Source organism: Capra hircus, chromosome 12 (genome assembly GCF_001704415.2).
Source record: "Capra hircus breed San Clemente chromosome 12, ASM170441v1, whole genome shotgun sequence".
In the NCBI taxonomy this organism is placed as follows: Eukaryota; Metazoa; Chordata; class Mammalia; order Artiodactyla; family Bovidae; genus Capra; species Capra hircus.
In genome coordinates, this window is record NC_030819.1 from 10,739,782 (window position 1) to 10,759,660 (window position 19,879).

The 19,879-nt window shown below is 46.2% G+C and overlaps 1 protein-coding gene across 1 annotated transcript in view; it reads left to right on the top strand.

The window, feature by feature from the left end:
* STK24 (serine/threonine kinase 24) overlaps positions 14,451-19,879 on the top strand; it is a 94,739-nt gene continuing 89,310 nt past the window's right edge. Inside the window, exon 1 of the mRNA XM_018056423.1 lies at positions 14,451-14,910. Coding sequence (XP_017911912.1) covers positions 14,869-14,910 — 42 coding nt within the window. The 5' untranslated portion in view covers positions 14,451-14,868. The remainder of the gene's footprint in view (positions 14,911-19,879) is intronic.

Consider the following 19,879-nt stretch of genomic DNA (forward strand, 5'->3'; position numbering starts at 1 on the left):
CCTCGGAGATGAGATACTGAGAGATTTCTCATTTGACAGCATCTGTTCTCGGTGAAGCAGGAAAGGAGAACGTCTGCTGAGAATAATGGGCCAGAAGAGGGAAGAAAGGCCTCCTGGGGTCTCAGAGGTGGTCTACAGGGAGCCTAGGGTCCCACTGGAGACCGGTGATCTGAGGTCTGCAGCCTGTCCCCCGCCGCCCCCGCGACCCCCCACCCCCCCGCCCCGACAGTGAGGATTATCCCAGGTGGTCCACTTCTCAGGTGCCAGAGGGAGAATGTGGACATTTGATTCATCTACGATTAGAGACTTGCCAGGTGGATATGCAAGACAAAGGGCTTCCCAGGTGGCGCTAGGGGTAAACAACCCACTCGCCAATGCAAGCTAGACCTAAGAGATACAGGTTCGATCCCTGGGTCAGGAAGATCCCCTGGAGGACGGCATGGCAACCCACTGCAGTAGTCTTGCCTGGAGAATCCCAAGCACGAGGAGCCTGGCAGGCTACAGTCCAGGGGGTCACACAGAGTTGGACACGACGGAAGCAATTAAGCATGCACGCACAAGTCCAAAGAGACGTAGAGTTTAGTTTAAGCTGTGGAAAAGAACATTCTGTGGGCTCTAGGGCCTGGTACCCAGTAAGGTCTCCAAGAATTGTTTTTATTATTAGGAGGGAAGAGAGAAAATTCCTTAGCTCCCCAAGCCTTCCACAGCTGCTGCCTGACCACCATCACCTACACACACAGCTCCAACCTCTTTGTTCCCAAGGTATCTGTACAGAAAGTAGAGGGGCTTTCAAAGGTAGATGTGATTTTTTAAAAATATATTATTAGTTGGTCATTTTTCAGTTATTTTCTGTATCCCCACTTCCTTATTATTCAGAGATGACTGTAAAGCCCCAGAAATTGGGTTCTTTGTTCAGGTGTTCAGTTTACCACTGGTAATCCAGTAATGTTATGCACAGCTGATTCTGAGTTTCAACAAATGCTTCTGCTTAAGAAAAGTGATCATCAGATGAGCCACAGTATGTAATTTATTATAATCATAATAATTTTTAAAAATTCCTTATGGAGAAAATCACCTTTTTCTAAATATAGCTGGACTTAAGTTCTTTTTTTTTCTCCCTTTAAAGTGTTCTCTTGGTTACAAGTCTATAAGGAACTTTTGGTCTGCTAATCTGAAAATTAGAAGTTTCTATGTAGGAAATAGATTTCAACATAAAGGTCACACCATGTACGACTAGTGACAAAACCAGGGACATGTTTTGGTACAAGGAATTAGGAAGTTGGGCAAATAATGTTGACTTCTTTTAGGCTGGGTTTATTCATCTGTAAAGGTAGAAAATTAGAAAATACGAGTTCTAATATCAAGAGTCTATCCAAATGGTAGCTACTAATTACACGTGGTTACTTAAATTTAAATATATTAAATAAAATTTAAAATTCATTTTGTAAGTCATACTAGCCACGTTTCAGATGATCAGTAGCCATAGGCAGCTAGTATAACTACTGGGCAACCCAGATATAAAATATTCCCCTCACCAGAGAACATTCTAGTAGACAGCTCTGATCTATAATTCTAGTTTTAATACAAGTACAACAGAGGGATGGTAGTAAGATGCTTCTAAAAAGTCATCACATTATAATTTTCCACTTAATTATACTAGGACAACATTTCTAGAATATACCTACAGCTCACCTGGCCTAAAGGAGCAAGAGTGAGTTCAAGCAACCTGACCTGTTGCAATGAAATAATCTCCATATAATGGAGAGATGATACACTCTAGACTCCTCCCACTTTTCTTCCCTCCCTGCCCTTCTTTCTTTCTCATATTTTTTATTGAGTGCTAAGTCCTGAGTCGTCTACTCCCATAAAGTTAATTGGACCTGCCTACTTGATCAGACAGAAATGGTTGATGGTAATACAGTTTATTTGATAAGGAATATGATAGGATCCTTGAGGTTCCAGGGAAGTCTACAGGAGGAATCGTTTGTTCATTCAGTCGCTCTGTCTTGTCTGACTCTTTGTGACCCCATGAACTGTAGCTTGCCAGGCTCCTCTGTCTATGACATTTCCCAGGCAAGAATACTGGGGTGGATTGCCATTTCCTTCTCCAGGGTATCCTCCCGGATCAGGGACTGAACTCATGTCTCCTGCGTCTTCTGCACTGACAGGCAGATTCTTTACCACCCTGAGCCACCAGGGAAGCCCAGAAGGCTTACCTAACTTCAATAGAAGAGACAAGGGAAAGCTTTCCAGAAAGGGTGATACTTAAGGAAAGTGGTAAAGGATGTTTATGAGTTACAATGATTTACAGGTTTGAATATTGTGGTTTGACCATTAATTATGACTCTACTGAAACGCAATAGTGAAAAAAAGAGAAAATTGGGGAAAGTGAATAGCAGCTTTTTATATTATGAGCATTACAAAGTCTCTGTGGTATGGATGATTTTCAGAGGCGCTACCTACCTTCCTCAGTCTTTTTAGTTGCTTTCTCCTTTGCATTAAAACAACAGTGAGTCGGTTCTGCTCCTGTAGGCCCATTCCCTTCCCCAACTGCATTTCTCAAGACTACATTGATTCAATAAATGTTGCATCTCAAATCTCTTAGTTTCTCAGAACAAAATTCTTGGAGTTATTCTTGACTTTATTTATTTAGTCGTATATGTATTACATCTATTCCTTTAACAGATCCTATTGTCTTTGCCTTCAAAATATATCCAGAATAATATCCCTTTTCCCTTTTCCTTGTAATATCTTCGTGGTTCAAACCACATCCTGCCGAGAGAAGAGCAAGTCTTTTCATGATCTTGTCCACAGTCGCCTTTTCACATCAGTTCTCCACTCAGCAGCCAGAGAAACTCATTTAAAACTTAAGTCAGATCTGATCATGTATCTGTTCCAAACTCTCCAGCAGCTTCCCGTTTCACAAAGATGAAGTCCTCATCCCAGACCCTAAGTCCCTACGTGATCTGCTCCAGGCTGCTTCGTGTGTTACATTCTTTCTTGCCTACTCATCTTTCTCCTGCCTGCAGCTTCAGGCGCGGTCCAAGCACACTGGCTCTTCCAGGACTGCTCGAAAGCCACGTAGATCACCTCATTCAGATGTGTGTCCCAGCGTCCCCAGACACAGCGGTGTTACTCGTGCACTCAGCCTGTCTAAAATAGGTGCTCTGTGTCCCCAACTCCACCATCACTTTTCATCCTTGCTCTGCTGTGGTTTTCCTTCATTGCACTATCACCCCTTGATGTGTTATCTATTTGTTTACTGGACTGTAGTCTCCATGAGAGCATAGATTTCGTTTTGTTTACTGCAGTATCCCAGGCTCTGATTCAGAGTCCGACTTGTGTGTACACAATTCATAATGGTTAGTAAGGGCGTGAGTGGCATATTACTTTATCACATCTCATCTACACGTATATGACCCCCGTAGACTGTAAGGTCCTAGAATCATGATTACATATTATTATTCCCAGCCACCAGCCCACTATGTGGAAAGTACACTCACTATAAAAGAAATTCCTTGAATGTATCCCCTTCCTCATCTGGAAAACTATAGGATCACAGATGAAAAAATGAATCTTAAGAGGTGTTCTGGTCTACAGCCATGCCCTCAGGAGGAACATATTTAGCCATTATTCTATTCTGAAAGGTTATCAGGAAAGAAGAATCCATCATTTTCTCTGTTTAACAACTGTTAGTTCTAGGAGACTCTTAAGCCAAATCTAATCTCATTTTTACTCTGGGATCAGGAGAATTTGAATAAATAAAACTGGTTGGTTATACATCAATTGTACCTCAATTAAAAAGCAAGGTCAAAAAAAAAAGCAAGGTCAGTATTTCTTTTTTTTTCTTTTTCTCTCTTTAATTTCCTTTTCCGCAAAGAATCCAGATTATTGCAGAAAAACACAAAGAAAAGAAGAAAATTGTTGATAAGGCTCAAAGATAACCTATATTAATAGACTTTCTTATTTATAGGTATGTGTACACATATATTTGGGGAAGGTGATGGCATCCCACTCCAGTACTCTTGCCTGAAAAATCCCATGGACGGAGGAGCCTGGTGGGCTGCAGTCCATGGTGTCGCTAAGAGTCAGGCACGACTGAGCGACTTCACTTTCACTTTTCACTTTCATGCATTGGAGAAGGAAATAGCAACCCACTCCAGTGTTCTTGCCTGGAGAATCCCAGGGACGGGGGAGCCTGGTGGGCTGCCGTCTATGGGGTCGCACAGAGTCGGACACGACTGAAGTGACTTAGCAGCGGCAGCAGCAACACACACATATATTAGTAAATATTTTATTGATGTATAACATATGCAGACAGAAGTACACAAATCATAACAGCTTGAGGAATAATTTAGTCAGTGGATGAGTGTAACCACAACTTAGGTCAAGAAATAGCCTCTCCCATTCCCGCACCTAACCATTATTCCCTTTATCTTCCCTAAATTTAACCACAGATGTCTGACACTGTAGATTACTGTCTGTTTTCATTAAAAAAATTTTTTTTTTAATTTTTTGGTTATGTGGCATGTGGGATCTTAATTCCCTGACCAGGACTGAGCCACACCCCCTGCATTGAAAGCATGGAGTCTTAACCATTGGATCCCCAGGAAAGTCCCAATTTTGTCTGTTTTTTAAACTTCATGTAAGTGGAACTATCCAGTATTCTGTATGTACAGTATTTTTTTATGTCTGTCTTCTTTTATTCAATATTATGTTTAAGCTGCAGTGTACACACACACACACACACACTTTTTCTATTAAATCTCTCTTTAGTTGTATCTAATCAGCTTTTAAACCCACTAATTAAAAAAAATTCAATTATATTTTATTTCTAGAGTTTTTATTGATTCGTTTCTGTAGCTTCCAGGGTTGTAGCAAATTCTCCGCCTTTTAATTTCTTGACTATATAGCATGTGTGCGTGCTCAGTCGTGTCCAACTCTTTGCGACCCCAAGGACTGTAGCCCACCAGAGTCCTCTGTCCACGGGATTTCCCAGGCAAAACTACTCGAGTGGGTTGCCGTTTTCTGCTCCAAGTCTTGACTATATTGCTAATATTTATTTTCATGTTCCTTCTGATGATAGCTCCTATGAATATGTTTCTATTTTATTTTTCTTCTCTTGGTTTTCTGTCAAGCCTTGCCTTCTTGCATGCCTAGTTATATTCTGTAGGTTCTAATTCACTATGCCTGGTTATTGACTCACCTTCCTCCGTCCATAGGATTTTCCAGGCAAGAGTACTGGAGTGGGGTGCCATTGCCTTCTCCGTACTCTAGAGAAGTAGCACTTTGTGCCCCAAGCAAAAGTCTGGATTATTTGCCTGAATTTATCTTCCTTAGAGGGCACCACAATCTAAACTTTGCCCGCCTGGCCCTGTGAAAGTGCCAAAATTCTGTCTGTTTTGTTCTTTTGCCACTAAATTGTCTCTTTCAAATTAGCAATTGCTTCAAGGAGAAAAGCAGCCCAAAATGCCAGGCTCACCTCTCGGCTTCACTCTCTTCTGGATCTGGCTCCAGAAACTGCCTTGCTAGTTTTCTGGTAACTTCCAACACATGGGATTTTTTTTCTTCTTTATTAAGTCTTCTACTAATCAATTTGTCTAGCTTTTCTTGTCATTCTTAATGGCAGGATTGTTCTAAAACAACCTACTGAAAAATCTTATTATACTACATTCCTGTAACTTACTTTTCTCACTTACCCTTATGTGAGTCATGTGTATCTCAAATAAATGTCAATATAAATTTACACAATAATTTAAAACCATTACATAGAATTTATACCATTCTATAAGTGCATCATAATTTTTTAGACAAGCCCTTATAACTCAACTGTTTCTATTTTTTCTCTATTATAGACAGCAACACAATACTCATCTTCGTATATACATACTTCAGTAGTTGTAATTATTCTCTAATTATTATACCTTGAAACAAAATATTTACTTTATTTGAAATAAAAATGTTCAATTCTGACTATTTTAAGGTTTCTGTTATATTACTAAAGATTCCTCTAGGATAATCATACCGATTTACGCTTCTGCCAGCACTATATAAGTGCCAGTTCCCTTATATTTTTAAACACTTTCTAAAGAATTTTTAAACTTGCCTGTGTCTGACATAAATGAATAAGTATTTATTATATGATTCCTCTATTATCTCACACCAGGAACACTCTTGGGATTACAAGAGAAAGAAACCAAACTTGGACCCTGACCTTAATTCTGACCTCGTGGTTCTTCATAGGTATTCTATGACTCTCTTTTTATTATGAAGATTTCTTGGTAATGTTCCCAGAAGGCTTGCATCCTCATAGGGAAATTGGCCTCCTCTTATTCTTGCCAGTTATGTCTGTATTTTGAACTCTGCCTTTATCTGTAACCTCAATCATGTAATACAGACTTATTTACAATACACAGTCCAGGATAGTTCCTTGGTCTCCACTCTTCCTATCCATGTGGTGTGGCTGTAGTTTTTCCCTCCTTCTTCCTGTCCTTCCCTGAACCTGTCCTGCTTGAACTCCATGCTGTGGTCTGACCACTCACCCAACTCTCCAAGTTACTCATCCATATCAGGGGTCCACAAACCTGCCAGCTGTGTTTGTAAGTGACGTTTCCTTGGAACGCTTCATCTTGGATTATATGCATATTGTCTGTGCTGGCCTGCTGACACCAGAACTGAGTAACTGGGACAGAGGTCGTGTGCTCCACAAATGTAAAAACTACCGACTGGCCCTTCACAGGAAAGAACTGCCAACCCCTAATCCATGGATCTTTGTGAAAAGATTCTGAACTTAGTAAGAGATTTCCTGTCTACTAGATTAAGCAGCTGTGCAGAGCAAGCCTCCAGGCCCCCGCCAATGGACATAGGGCTCCTGTCTGCTCATTACCATTTCATTTAGTGTACAGTCCCCTCACCCGCCTCCCCTGATGACCTTGAAACTGTCTTCTGTCTCTGGATTCTGATCTGAATCTGACTGAGTTGTTACCTCTTAATGATTCAGGACCTGGATCATGTGTGTGCTTTGGACTCAGTAGGGACAGAGGATGAAAACTTAGGAAATCCACATCTACAGAGAAAAGGTTAGCATTTGTATAGCACACTGGGCTGGGGCTCTGGGTGTCTTGGTACTGCCCAGCTGGTATACCTTCAGGCATGGGCAGCTGCCATACAAATGTATCATTGCTCAACACTTAGAAGGTTATTGGTATAAAAAGGCCAGAAAATGCAATGAGATGGTAGCTACTAATTTGTTCTATCTGTGAGTCTGCTTCTTTTATGCTATATTCACTAGTTTATTTTATTTTTTAGATTCCACATATATTACATCATACAGTATATTTGTCTTTTTCTGACTGACTTTTTTCGCTGAGCGTCATGCCCTCCAAGTCCATCCATGTTGCTGCAAGTGGTAAAAGTTTGTTCTTTTTTATGGCTGAGTAGTATTCCATTGTATATATGTTCCATATCTTCTTTATCCGTTCACCTCTTGGTGGACACTAAGGTTGTTGCCATGTCTTGGCTATAGTAAATAGTGCTGCTTTGAACATTGGGGTGCATGTATTTTTTTCAAATGAAAGTGTTTGTGAGTTTTTTTTTGGATTGTACCCGGGAGTGGAACTTCTAGGTCATACAGTGGTTCCATTCTTAACACGTAACATTTAGATGTAGATTTAACATTTCGGCGTAACTGGCCTGTGAAAAGCCACATCTAGATTTGATAAAAGGGAATGTGTATTATCCGGAGCATCTGGACTAGGAAATGGATGGTCTAATTAGAAGGCACTAGGGCTTGACCTGCTTTGGGGAAGAGGTAAGTACATGGTTGGATATGCGTAGCTTGGCTGTATCATGTTGAAGAAGAAATTACATGCATGGAAAAAGAGAACACGTACATGTGCACAAGTGTATGTGCGTGTGCAGGCTCCTGCTGGGCAGTCAAGGGGTGGGATGTATCAGGCCAAGCGTCCTTTTTCCCTGGGTAAACCCCCTTCCACACTGCACGCTATTTGTATTGGACTCGTCCATGGCTGTGTCTTCTTGTCCTCTGGTTGGTCTCACAAGAGTGTACAGGCACAAATGTGAGTTTTTCCACTAGATGTAGCCTAGGGACACTGGGCAAGAGGAAGTCACTCTCTCTGGGGTTGCAAGGACCACGTAGAGTGACTCTTGTAGAGAGGACTTATATGAGGATGAAGCTACACAGAGGTTGGCAGACGTGACAGAAAGACAGAGCTCTGATTTTATTATCATTGTGCCCACTGTCCTGGATATCTCCATGCCTGATTTAGCCAAGTTTGGATTTCCGCCACTGAGCTAAAATTTTCCCTTTGTGCTTATGGAAGCTTGAGCTAGGTTTCAGTCACTTGTTATTCGAGGATCTCTGACTGATAGTATCACTAAGCATAGCTTCTTGGGAAACCAAATAAATCTGGGCTGGAAAATTATTGTATGGGACTACATGCTTATCTTTTTGAAGGTGGAGTCTTGACAGGGCAGTATAAGGCCAGTATTTTCATGAGGATTCCAAGTACGTACACTTGGTTCTGTGCATTTTGCAACTCAGGCTCACCATCAATGCCTGCATCTCAGAGGCAGATTTTACCTTTGTGTGGTTACACAATGTTCCTTAATTCCCTAGATCGCCTTGAAGTGAAAATTAAAATCATTTTCTACAATTTATCTTCCTTGTCACAAAACAGGGCCAAGGGCTTTTAAGAACTCTTACTGTGGTTCCGTGATTGTAGGATGGATGACATCACCCTTCTGGGGAGGATTTCATTTATGCCTGTTCTGGATACTCTTGAGAGCAAACCCAGCCTTGGGAGAGGGAAGTACACACACACACACACACACACACACACATACACGGGAACTATACACATACACACATACCGCTTGATGAGTCTTTGTATACAGAAGCCTTTCTAAGCTGATTGGCAGGGTCAAGTGGCCACTATTGAGAGGGTGACGTGCTCGGTTAATTGGCTCTCTGCCAGGCAAAATTGCACAAGAGAAGTTTTCTAGTGAGCCTGTTTCAGTGAGTCCTTCTGAACAGCCTAAGTTTCCCTCTTGTGAGCCCCTAGAACTGTCATGCCCGGATCGCACAACAGAAAGCACCCTGGGGCCCCAGACGCCAATCCTTCTGGTGAATTGCATCCCCAACTGTGGTGATACTCAGGGGTGAAGGAGAACTAAAAAGAAAAACAGACCTTACAAAAGAACAACCTTTTGGCTGAAATGAGTGGTTACGACTTTTAATGTACTCCCTGCAAAATACTCTGAACTTTTTTTCTGATAGGTATTGCTATGTATTCCAGATGAATTCTTCTAATTAGAAATATTTTATCAAACAAACACCTGCCACTGCTCTGAGTGGTCCAGTGATTAGAGATGGTGTTCTGGTTTCTGTGCAGCATAAAGTTTAGGGACTATACCCAAGGAAATATGAAGCAATGCCTCTGAGCAGAAATGTGAAATATGACATGTGTAGAAGGGCCTTAGGAAAAGAGAAAGGAAACTCATGTTCATGGAGCTAAGCCTGGAAGAGCTGCTTAGAGGGGGTGACCAGAGGTACATTTACAGTGAGAAGGGTGTGTTATGGGCTGAATCGGGTCCCCTCACCTGGTTCATATGTTAAAGTCTTGATCTGAAATAGCTTAGAATGTGACTCCATTTGGAGATAGTCTTTTTGGCTCTGCTCGGTCTTTGTTGCAGCGTGCATATGGGCTTTCTCTAGTTGCCCCACAGTACACAGGATCTTAGTTCCCCAAGCGGGGATCCAACCTGCATCCCCTGCGTTGGAAGGTAGATTCTCAACCAATGGACCATCAGGGAAGTCCCTGGAGATAGTCTTTAAAGAGGTAACTAAGTTAACACGAAGTAATTAGGGTGGGCCTAATCAAATATTATGAGCATTCTTACAAGAAGAGGAGCTCAGGACACATACACACAGATACAGACACACAGGAGAGGCCAGGTGTGGACACAGGGAGGAAATGGCCAGCCACCAGCCAAGCAGAGACAGCTCAGAAGAGACCAACCCTGCTGACACTTGGACTCTGGACTTTTAGCCTCCAAAACTGTGAGGGAATGATGAATTTCAGTTTGAGTCAACTAGTCCGTGGTACTCTGTAATGGCATCCTTAGGACACACAGGCAGGATGCAACCCCAGACTGACTTAGAGTCATGCTCTTGTGAGAGCCTGCCCTCTGAGCCCCACACACCCAGAATCAAACTTCATGTGCGCCATTCTTCAGTGTAGCTAGATCTTTTCCTAGGGCTTGAGAAAAGCCCTAGGCAGATATATTTTCTTGCTGTCATGTCATCCGACCGTGACTAGACATGCTTCCTGTATACTGATGTTAATTATCTGTCTTCCTCTTTTGTGTCTTCACCTGCTTAACATGTATAGAAATTTGTTAAGCCTTCTGTTACTTATCCAAGCTACTAATATTTCTCTTTTAAAGTTCACCGTGTGAGTCCTTTTCTTTAATCTGTAAATTTAAATTGCTAATGTGCTACTTGTCTAGCTGTTCTTTATAAAGTGGCATTTGGGGGTGTTTATCTTTTCAACTCAGAAGGAGAAGTGAAGGGACTGATTGTTGAATTCTTGTTTTCCACTGAGCTCTGCTGAGACTGTGAGCTGGCTGAGGGGAAGTCAAACACAAGGGTTCTATATTTGGAGGGGTATGCAAATGTCCTTTGTGGTCCCGAATATATGTGAGAGCACAATTCATCGCCCAACTCATGTCTTTAAGTCAACACAAAAGACAAAGAGGGTCAGGGGATGAAAATAATTTCATGGGTTAGCATCTCCATGGAGACCAGGAAATGAATAATCTCTATGGAGACCCTCAAAATCTCTCCTTCTGAAATTACAGTAATGTATGATCTGTTGTCATTGTAACTGAGAGTGGAGGCAACGTGACAAGAAGAAGGGGATGAGAGGATAATCTTCTTCTTAGTGGAAATTATGGCTAGTGTGGTTCTGATTTTAATCAATCGGTATTGTAAGATTCTGAAGTTAGGATGCTGCGAGGCCATGTCACCAAGGGTGGGATGAAGCACATGAGGATCTGGTCGTTTGTATGCCCAGCACTGAAGTAGATGTCTGACATAAGTTGGCACACAAAGAATGGGTTAGTATTGAAATGGATGCAGTGAACAATTGGATAGGATCTCATCATTGGCTCAGGCCTGTCAATCATCTCTGCTCTGCTGAAACAAAGGGAGGCGGTTACTGTGGGCCGTACTGGGGAATGTCTGCCTATGACTGAGCGAAACCAGTACCTCCTTTTTGGTCTCTTCTCTTTCAAGGAGCACGCTGCTCAGTTGTATATATATGGTCAGAGGAGGAAATGAAGTTTAGTTGGGCTGAGGCGATAAGCAGGGAATAGGGAAACAGACCAGCTAATGAATGCAAGTCACTGTGTCCAGATAAATCCTATCCTGTTGTAACCGACATGGGCTTGGCCTCACTAGTGTCTGGGATTCTGAATACTTTAAAAAAATTATTTATTTGGTTGTGCCAGGTCTTAGTTGTGGCATGTGGGCTCTTTTTTAAAAAAAAATTTAATTAATTTTATTTTTGGCTGTTCTGGGTCATGTTGTGCCAGGTCTTAGTTACTATGTGTGGGATCATTTAAAAACATAATTATTAATTTTATTTTTGACTGTGCTGGGTCTCCGTTGCTGTGCATGGGCTTTCTGCAGTTGCGGTGAGCAGGGACTACTCTAGCTGTGCTGCGCACAGCAGCTTCTCCTGTTGTGGAGCGCGGCCTTTCAGTCATTCCAGCTCCCAGGCTACAGAGCACAGGTTCAATGGTTGTGGTGTAGGGGCTTAGCTGCTCCGTGGCATGTAAGATCTTCCCAGATCAGGGATTGAACCCATGTCTCCAGCACTGGCACGTGGATTCTTTACTACTGAGCCCCCAGGGAAGCCCCAGCGCTCAGGACGTTTAGTTGCAGCATGCAAACTCAGTTGTGGCATGTGGGATCTAGTTTCCTGACCAGGGATCGAACCCAAGTCCTCTGCATTGGGAGTTTGGAGTCCTAGCCACTAGACCACCAGGGAAGTCCCCTGAATACTTTTTATGCCTAGATTACTATGCACCCCTGCCGCCTCCGGGTCATTTTTTGGAAACTAGCCCACTGCAAAGTGGGCCCAAGGGTTCTTTGAATTTCCTATGCTACTGTCTCAGATCAGTGCCTGGATATTCCTGTTCACTCGTCCTATTTCTTCCTCATCTAGCTGCCATGTTATTGGCCTGGTGGCTGACCCTAGTTCAGTTCAGTCGCTCAGTCGTGTCTGACTCTTTGCGACCCCATGAACACCAGGCTTCCCTGTCCATCACCAACTCCTGGAGTTCACTCAAAGTCATGTCCATCGAGTCAGTGATGCCATCCAGCCATCTCATCCCCTTCTCCTCCTGCCCCTCATCCCTCCCAGCATCAGGGTCTTTTCCAATGAGTCAACTCTTTGCATGAGGTGGTCAAAGTACTGGAGTTTCAGGAGAGACCTATTAGCACGATGGTCTCTATTGGTTGAATATTAACTAAAAAAAAAAAAATCATCTTTAATTCCAGGGCTAGCCACTGCTAAATCTTGGGGCATATACTTCCAGGTTTTTCTCTATTTATACATTTACACACAAAATTATATACATCCACACACACACACACATATATGAAGGGTTATATATTTAAATATAACTTCATATATATGAAGTAACTTGAGATCAGACTGCTTTCTACCCTGCATTTCCTTAACAATATATCTTGAAAATATTTTCCCGTGTTAGTAAATATTGAATTACATCACTTTAAATGACTGTATGAATATATTATCATTTAAGTAAGTCTCAGACTTTTAATCGGTTCCCAATTTTACCACCATCATAAATATCACCACATTGCATCTTTTTATATCCATTCTTCTGCACTTCTCCGTTGTTTCCTTAGGAAAATGCCTGGGTTAAAGATGAACATTTTTTTATATTCACAGGCTTGTCTGATCTGCCGTCTATCTCTTTATGTACGCGCTTTTTGTGTGTGTACACAAAATTTACACAAGCCGGTGAGCGCCCTAAGCATCAGGGTTCATGCTTTTTTTTTGAAGTTTGTATTTGCTCTATTCTCTTCACAATACTTGGGGGTGGCAGGGTTTCAGGGCTCAGTGACGGTCGCACACCAGGGACCACCGTGAGGTATCTGAAAGTATCCTGGAAGATGCTGAGGATACAAAACATGCATAATTTCCCAAAGGAAAGCGGGGAGTAGGTTTTTAAGCACGTCATTGCTTATCTGATCCAGAGCACCGCAGGGAACTCTGAATCCAGTTGACACCTCTGAGAAGAAACACTCCTCATTCGGTGGAGGGCTTTTTAACTTCTTCCAGCGGTCTGCGAACTCTATGGGCTAATTTCTGGAGGTCCAGCCTTACCCAGCCTTGGTGCAACGTCATTCACGGGCACGAATGTAGACGTCGGGGTCCTAGCAACCCCAGCTGCAGCCGGTCCCTTCAGGGGACTGCCGCTGTTGGTCGTTGTAAACAAACTACTACTTTCTGGAGGCAGCAGTGACTCACTCCTTCTTGTTTCTTTCCTCTGGAGTCGGAGGAGAGGTGACTAGAAGGTGGAGGCAGCCGAAAGAGCGGGAGAGAGCCAGGGGAAAGTCTAGACATCGTTTCCTTTCATTGTCTTCCCTTCCTCCTCGGCCCTCCCTGCCCGCTTCTCCCTTCTGGTGGGTGGACATCCCCCGCCCCCACGCCTTGGTCCGGGGCCCAGAGACGATGGGGTTCAGCCCCCTCACTGTTTGTTGGCTAAGTTCACAGCTCCTAGTATTCCAAGTGCTTTCAAGCAGCCAAAGCACGGGAAACGAACCGCTTTCGGCCTCTCCCCTCCCGGAGGGCTTCCTCCTTGGGTTGGTTTGGAAACTTCACCCGGACACCGAAGAAGCTCCGCCCCGGTAGTTTTGAACCGGCCGCTGGCCGAGGCCCCCGCCGGGCCCCCAGGCTCTGCCCTCGGGGAAGTGGCCTGGGGCCCGTCGCCAGGCCGAGAGGGGTGGGCTTCTTTGGAAGGCAAGCCCAGATCCCCCGGGGCGTCCGACCGGCCCGGGCCTGCAGGGCGGGGTGGGCGCATGGCTCATCCCTGACTCCGAAGATCCGCGCCCTCCCATCTCACCACCGGGGGGGGACCCCTGCCCCCCGCTAACTGAGGCCCCTAGCCCCGCACCCGCCCGCGCGTCCCCCTCCACCTGGTCTAGCCCGCGGGAGCCGCGCGGACCTCTACCCGGCCCGGCCCGGCGGCGGCGCGGACCGCTGCGGCCTAGGGCGCCGGGCGGCCGCGAGCCTCCTCCCCCTCCCGGAAGCGCGGGGCGGGGTCCCCGGCCCGGCCGCGGGGGCGGGCGCGGGGGCCGGGCCGGGGCGGGGCGCGCTCGGAGCTCGCGGGCTTGGCCGGCGGTGCGCGCCCCACTCCAGCTCCAGGCGTCAGCGCGCGGGCCCAGGCCGCCCGGTTCCAGTCCAGCAGCAGCGGCGGCGGCGGCGACGGCGGCGGCGGCAGCAGCAGCAGCAGCAGCAGCAGCAGCAGCAGCAGCAGCAGCAGGGCGGCCGCTCGCAGGGAGGCCCCGCGCTCCTCGCAGCCCGTCCCCGGCGCGGTGCATGGAGACGAGGCCCGCCGTCCGCCCCTGAGCCCGCCGCCCGGCCCAGGACCCACGGGGGGCTAGGGTGGCCTCGGGCTCCGGCCGGCCGGCCCCCCATCTCCCGCCCCCGGCCGCCCGAGGAGGGCTGCGCGCGGCCCGCGGGCCTCGTCGCCCGCGCGGATCGCCGCGGCCCGGCCGTCCCGTCCCAGGAAGTGGCCGTCCTGACCGCCATGGCTCACTCCCCGGTGCAGTCGGGCCTGCCCGGCATGCAGGTACAGGCAGGAACCGGGCCGCCGAGGGGCGGGAGGGATGCGCGGGCCGGGGCGGAAGCGGGGAACTTGGCGGTGTAAACACGGCCGCTCCCCCAACCCCCAGTTCCCCCGAACGCTGCCCCTTCCGGGGTCGCGCCGGCCTCCCGCGCCGCGCTCGCCGCCTCCGGGGCGTCCTGCCCGGCCCCGCGGCCCGGGTCTCGGGGGTGGGGTGGGGGCCGTGAAGGGACCTGGGGGGCCGCGGCCCGGAGGCGGCCCTCGCGGGTCGGGAGTCCCGGTGGTCCGGGGAGGGGAGAATGTGCGCTGCTGGCCCAGTCGCCCTCCTCGCGTCCCCCTCCCGAGCAGCAGGCCCCGCGCCGGCCCATCCCCGGGGAAGAAGTGATGTGGAGAAATGCCCTTGGAGGCCCGGCTCGTTCTCGGGGCCCGGGTGCGGGCTAGGGGTGGGCAGTGGTGGAGGTCCTTGTCCCTCCCCACCCCCCCTACCCCGGAGAGGGGCCCCCGGGCGCGCCCCGGCTCGTCCCGGCCCGGCGGGCGGAGGAGACAGGGCGGGGAGAGGAAGGGGTAAGCGCCAGCTCCGCTTTCAGCGCGTTGCTCCGCGCGCTTCCTCCCGGTGCAGACGGACGGGAAGGTGCGAAGCCTGGAAGTCCCGTTCTGGAAGGGAGGAATCGATCGGACAGCTTGCACTCGGACGGCGTGGGTCCCGGGACTCTGGGCTGGACTTGGAGACTCGATTGGATCCGACCACGGAGAGTCCCTTCCCACTAACCCTCTCCGTGGCTTCTTTGTGGCCTGTTGGCCTCCCAGCGGCTTAATAATTTTTTTCTGGAGTGGGGGCGAGGATGCATCAAAGAAAGTTTTTCGCCTTCGGGGATTATGTTTAGGCGTTTGAAAAATAAAAACCACCTTCCTCGGCTAGTTTGTGATGTGTATAAACGGGTAAATGGTGGCAAATGTTTGGGATTAAAAATCTCACGGAACAGTTACGGTATCTCTCAAAAGTTTTGTTCCCCCCAGGTTAGCCGGGCGAGGGAACGTACGAACTTTAAGAAAACAATCACAAGTATCCGAGTGGATTATTTGTGTTTTAGTGTTCAACGTACTGTTTCTTTTTTTTTTTTTCCCCTCCCCTCCCTCTTGAGGGCTGAGAAGTATTTGGACCACATGGGAGCCAGGAATCTGCCCCCTCATTCGAGAGAGATCTTTTCTCTCTCTAAATCCGAAGTAGAAAACTCGACTTCATCGTTCAGGCTTGATATCTAGAAAAAAGTTACCGGGATTTTAGCTTTTTTTTTAAAGTGGAGTGACAATTAACATTAATAACTTTACTGTACTTAAAAAGAAAACTGTCCTTGAACCTCCTGTAAAGAGCTTTTAAACAACACGCATTAAAAAACCTAAGCTACTGCTGACCGCTAGGTAGAAATCAGATGTGGTTTCTTGGTATTTCCTAAAATTCCTGCTTTGGTTTGGTTTGAATTTAGAGACAGGAAAGCAGGGTGAACTGGGTAAAAATGTATTTCTGACCAGTAGAGCAAGAAGGACCTCTTGTAATGATTTGGAAAAAAAAACCCACCAAGAACCATATTTGCTCAGTACTTTCTTGAGATACACTCTTATGCTGTTAATTAGGTTGTATGTACTCTGGTTCACATGGCTTGCTCAGTACTACTGTGGAGGTGTAGTCAGCCTTTGTGGAAAGCGAATCTATTTAAAAAGGTACTTAAAGCCTCTCTGGCTGATGCCCTCAAGTCAGTATCGGATGGTCACCAGGTCAGGTGGTTATCTAGGTGGTTATCTAGTCTCAACACTTTTTTTTTTTGTCCTCACCTTTTAATTTTTTGCTTCAGGAGTGTGGGCCAGAATTCTTAAGTCTTGGATAAGGAAGATACATTTCTTCAAAAAAGAAAAGCTTGCCTCCCCAAACATGTTTCCTCCCTAAAGTTACAAGGGAGCTGTTTTTATTTTGCTTTCTCAGTATAAAGGCTGGTAAGTTTTTATTTGGTTGGAACAACTAGACTTTCAGCTCTTACAGTTTTAGGGGCGCGAGATGGCTTTTGACAGAGTCATCCCTGTGTTTGAAGTGCCTCCATACAATCTATGATGATTGTTTCTGATGTGCCATTTGGGAAGGAATATTCTTTCCTTCTCCCTTCCACTCCAAAAGAAAAACAACGCACACATTTTATTTTCTGCTTTGAATCAGCAGCTGCTGCTGCCCAGCGAGGCCTTCCTCAGGTGTTATTGAGGATTAACTTAAAGGCACACCTGCCTCGGACTGCTCTCCAGGATAAAACGGGTGGAAAGTGCTAACCCACCTGTGCCCTTGCCCTGTTAATCCCATCTCCTTCCCTTTTTTCCTCTCTCATCTCCTGACCAGGATTTATGTGGAGATGGCTTAAAAATTTCAAGAAAGATAGCAGAGTGGATTCAGGCAGCCCCTAGGCAAAGATCCTTAAAAAAAAACAAAACCTGATTTAAAAGAATAATTGCAGTTAAAACATCCTTCTTCATTGTCTTGCAAATCATTTTTATGCCTCTTGATTCTTACTGGTACCACCTGAGGTGCAGGTATAATTTGTTATTGTCTAGATGTGGAAACCAGCAGAAACTAATTGAACTGACCCAAGGTGAGTAGGTGCATTATGTGGCAATTTGTGACTAGAGACCAGGTCTTTCCTACTTTTGAACTCATACTTCTACTGGCCTTGCTGATTAGTCTTATTACTTTAGTAGAAAGTAACAGTTGTTTCATCCCAACTTGGGTTTGCAGAAGAAATTAAAATATGAGACTGATATTTTGTTTGTTTGATCAGCAACTGTTACTGAACTCTGTTGTGCCAAGTACTCCATGAGGGGTCGATGGCTGTAAGTCTGAATGAGTTATCCTTTTTAATAACTGTTTCATAAGAGTTGGTGGTAGGGGGTGGGGCACTTTTCCTTTTTTTTTTTTTAACCTCCTACATCCCAGTTTCATTAGCATTGGGGAAAAATGGAAATCACTAGCTGAATGTAGTAACTACAAATAGACATAAAGAAATTAGGTTGAGTGGTAGATTTAATAACTCCCTGTCTTTCATTGAACATTTGTTGCTTCTCTCAATTTAATTCAGATTGAAAGAGGAGCAAGCATCAGCTGGAGACAGCAGCACTGATCAGCTTTTAGTTGCAGAAGTTGTAAGTTAGATCTTGGTTTATAAATTTCTATCATGGAATTTTATGAGTCACCTTAAACCTGTTTTGAACTGTGACCCATGTAAGAAATACATTTTACATCAAGACCTAAAACTAAAAGTTTCAGAAGACAGTCCTAATCCTCACTACTTGTGTGCTGCTGTGCGATGCATTTTATTAAAGAGAAGAAAGCCGTTGCAAAACTAAATTGATTTCACAGCTGACTGAATTATTGTCGTTCAGTCGCTAAGTTGTGTCTGACTCTTTGTGACCCATGGATTGCAGCACGCCAGGCTTTCGTGTCCTTCACTATCCCAGAATTTGCTCAAGGTCACTTCCACTGGGTCAGTGATGCCATCCAATCATCTCATCCTCTGACTGAAGTATACCCTGTTGAAGTGTAACCCGTGTGTTAGGGCCCAAGTCAGCTCTAGCCTGTGTTGAGGATGTCATACATCCCAGGTGGTGCTAGTGGTAGAGAACCCACGGTCAGTGCAGGAGACATAAACAGATGTAGGTTCGATCCCTGGGCTGGGGAGATCCCCTGGAGGAGGGCCACCCACTCCAGTATTCTTGCCTGGAGAATCCCATGCACAGAGGACTGTGGTTTTCTGCAGTCCATAGGGTCACAAAGAGCCTTGATTGGAGCGATTTAACATGCAGCTACATATAAGATACTCTCATATTTGACAGGACAGACCGTTTACAGGAAAAGCTGGAAAAGTAAAAGTCTCTACTTGTCACCATCATCCTTCCAATTCTCTTGCTGCTTGGAGAACCCTTCGCTGAGTGCCTTTTGCGTGGGGAGCGAGAAATGTTGAATGGCCATTGGGGGTGAGTTGGGACACTTTGCCAGTGCTCTCACTCCCCCGGGGGACACCCGTGTGCGCTGGCGATCTGGAGACAGAGGATGGCTACGCTTGATTGTGCCTTCAGCGCTGTCTGACTCTTTCCTTCTTGGTGGCCCATCTTCACAGTTCTTTCCTGTTTCCCGTGTTCAGCCTCTTGGCACCCTGCACGCTGAGCAGAGGTCGGCGTGAGTGTGTAGACTTGGGGTATTTGTGAGGTGGGGGGCCCTGAGGCACTGGAAGGGAAGGCTGATCTGTGGAGTGCGATCCAGCATTGGGCTGGGTGGGGAGCCGCCATACACGCGGTGTGTTTCTGTAGCAGCCCTGGCAGGTGAAGCTGCCTTCTGGCCTGTCTTCAGGAAGTCTAGTGAGGGCTAATCAGGGTGCTCTGCCCAGGAAGGTTCAGAAGGGTAGGGGGCTGCACAGAGCAGGGCTTGGGGATGGGCAAGTGAGCTCGAGGGGCCTAGCTGGGACCCGGAGCTGGAGGGGTGGCACCCGGGGTGAGGCCCTGCATTCCCCGCTGCATGGGGCCGAGTGCTGTCGGAAGCCTGCTTCCTCCGTGCTTTCTCCGGTGGTGGGAGAAGGTGGAAGAATGCTGGGCGCGCTGGTGCCTGCTCAGGAGGTGGTGGCAGCTCTTCAGTGGTGAGCTTCGGGCTTCGTTGCTCCAAGGGATGCTGGATCTTCCCGGCCAGGGATTGAACCTGTGTCCCCTGCATTGGCCGCTGGTTCTTACCCACTGTACCACCAGGGAAAGTCCATAATGGGGCTCTTAACCTTCGTTTTATAGTCCTTATTACTCTTTCATGCCCCTTGCATTTGTTCTGACCTTTTCCCAATGCGATGATGTTACAAGGAAAATAAAGACACATTGCTGTTATTGTTAGTAGCGTGTTTTTAAGTTTTTTTTTTTTTTTAATATTTGTTTCAAGACTTCAGGTTTCCTCTTCTCTGTC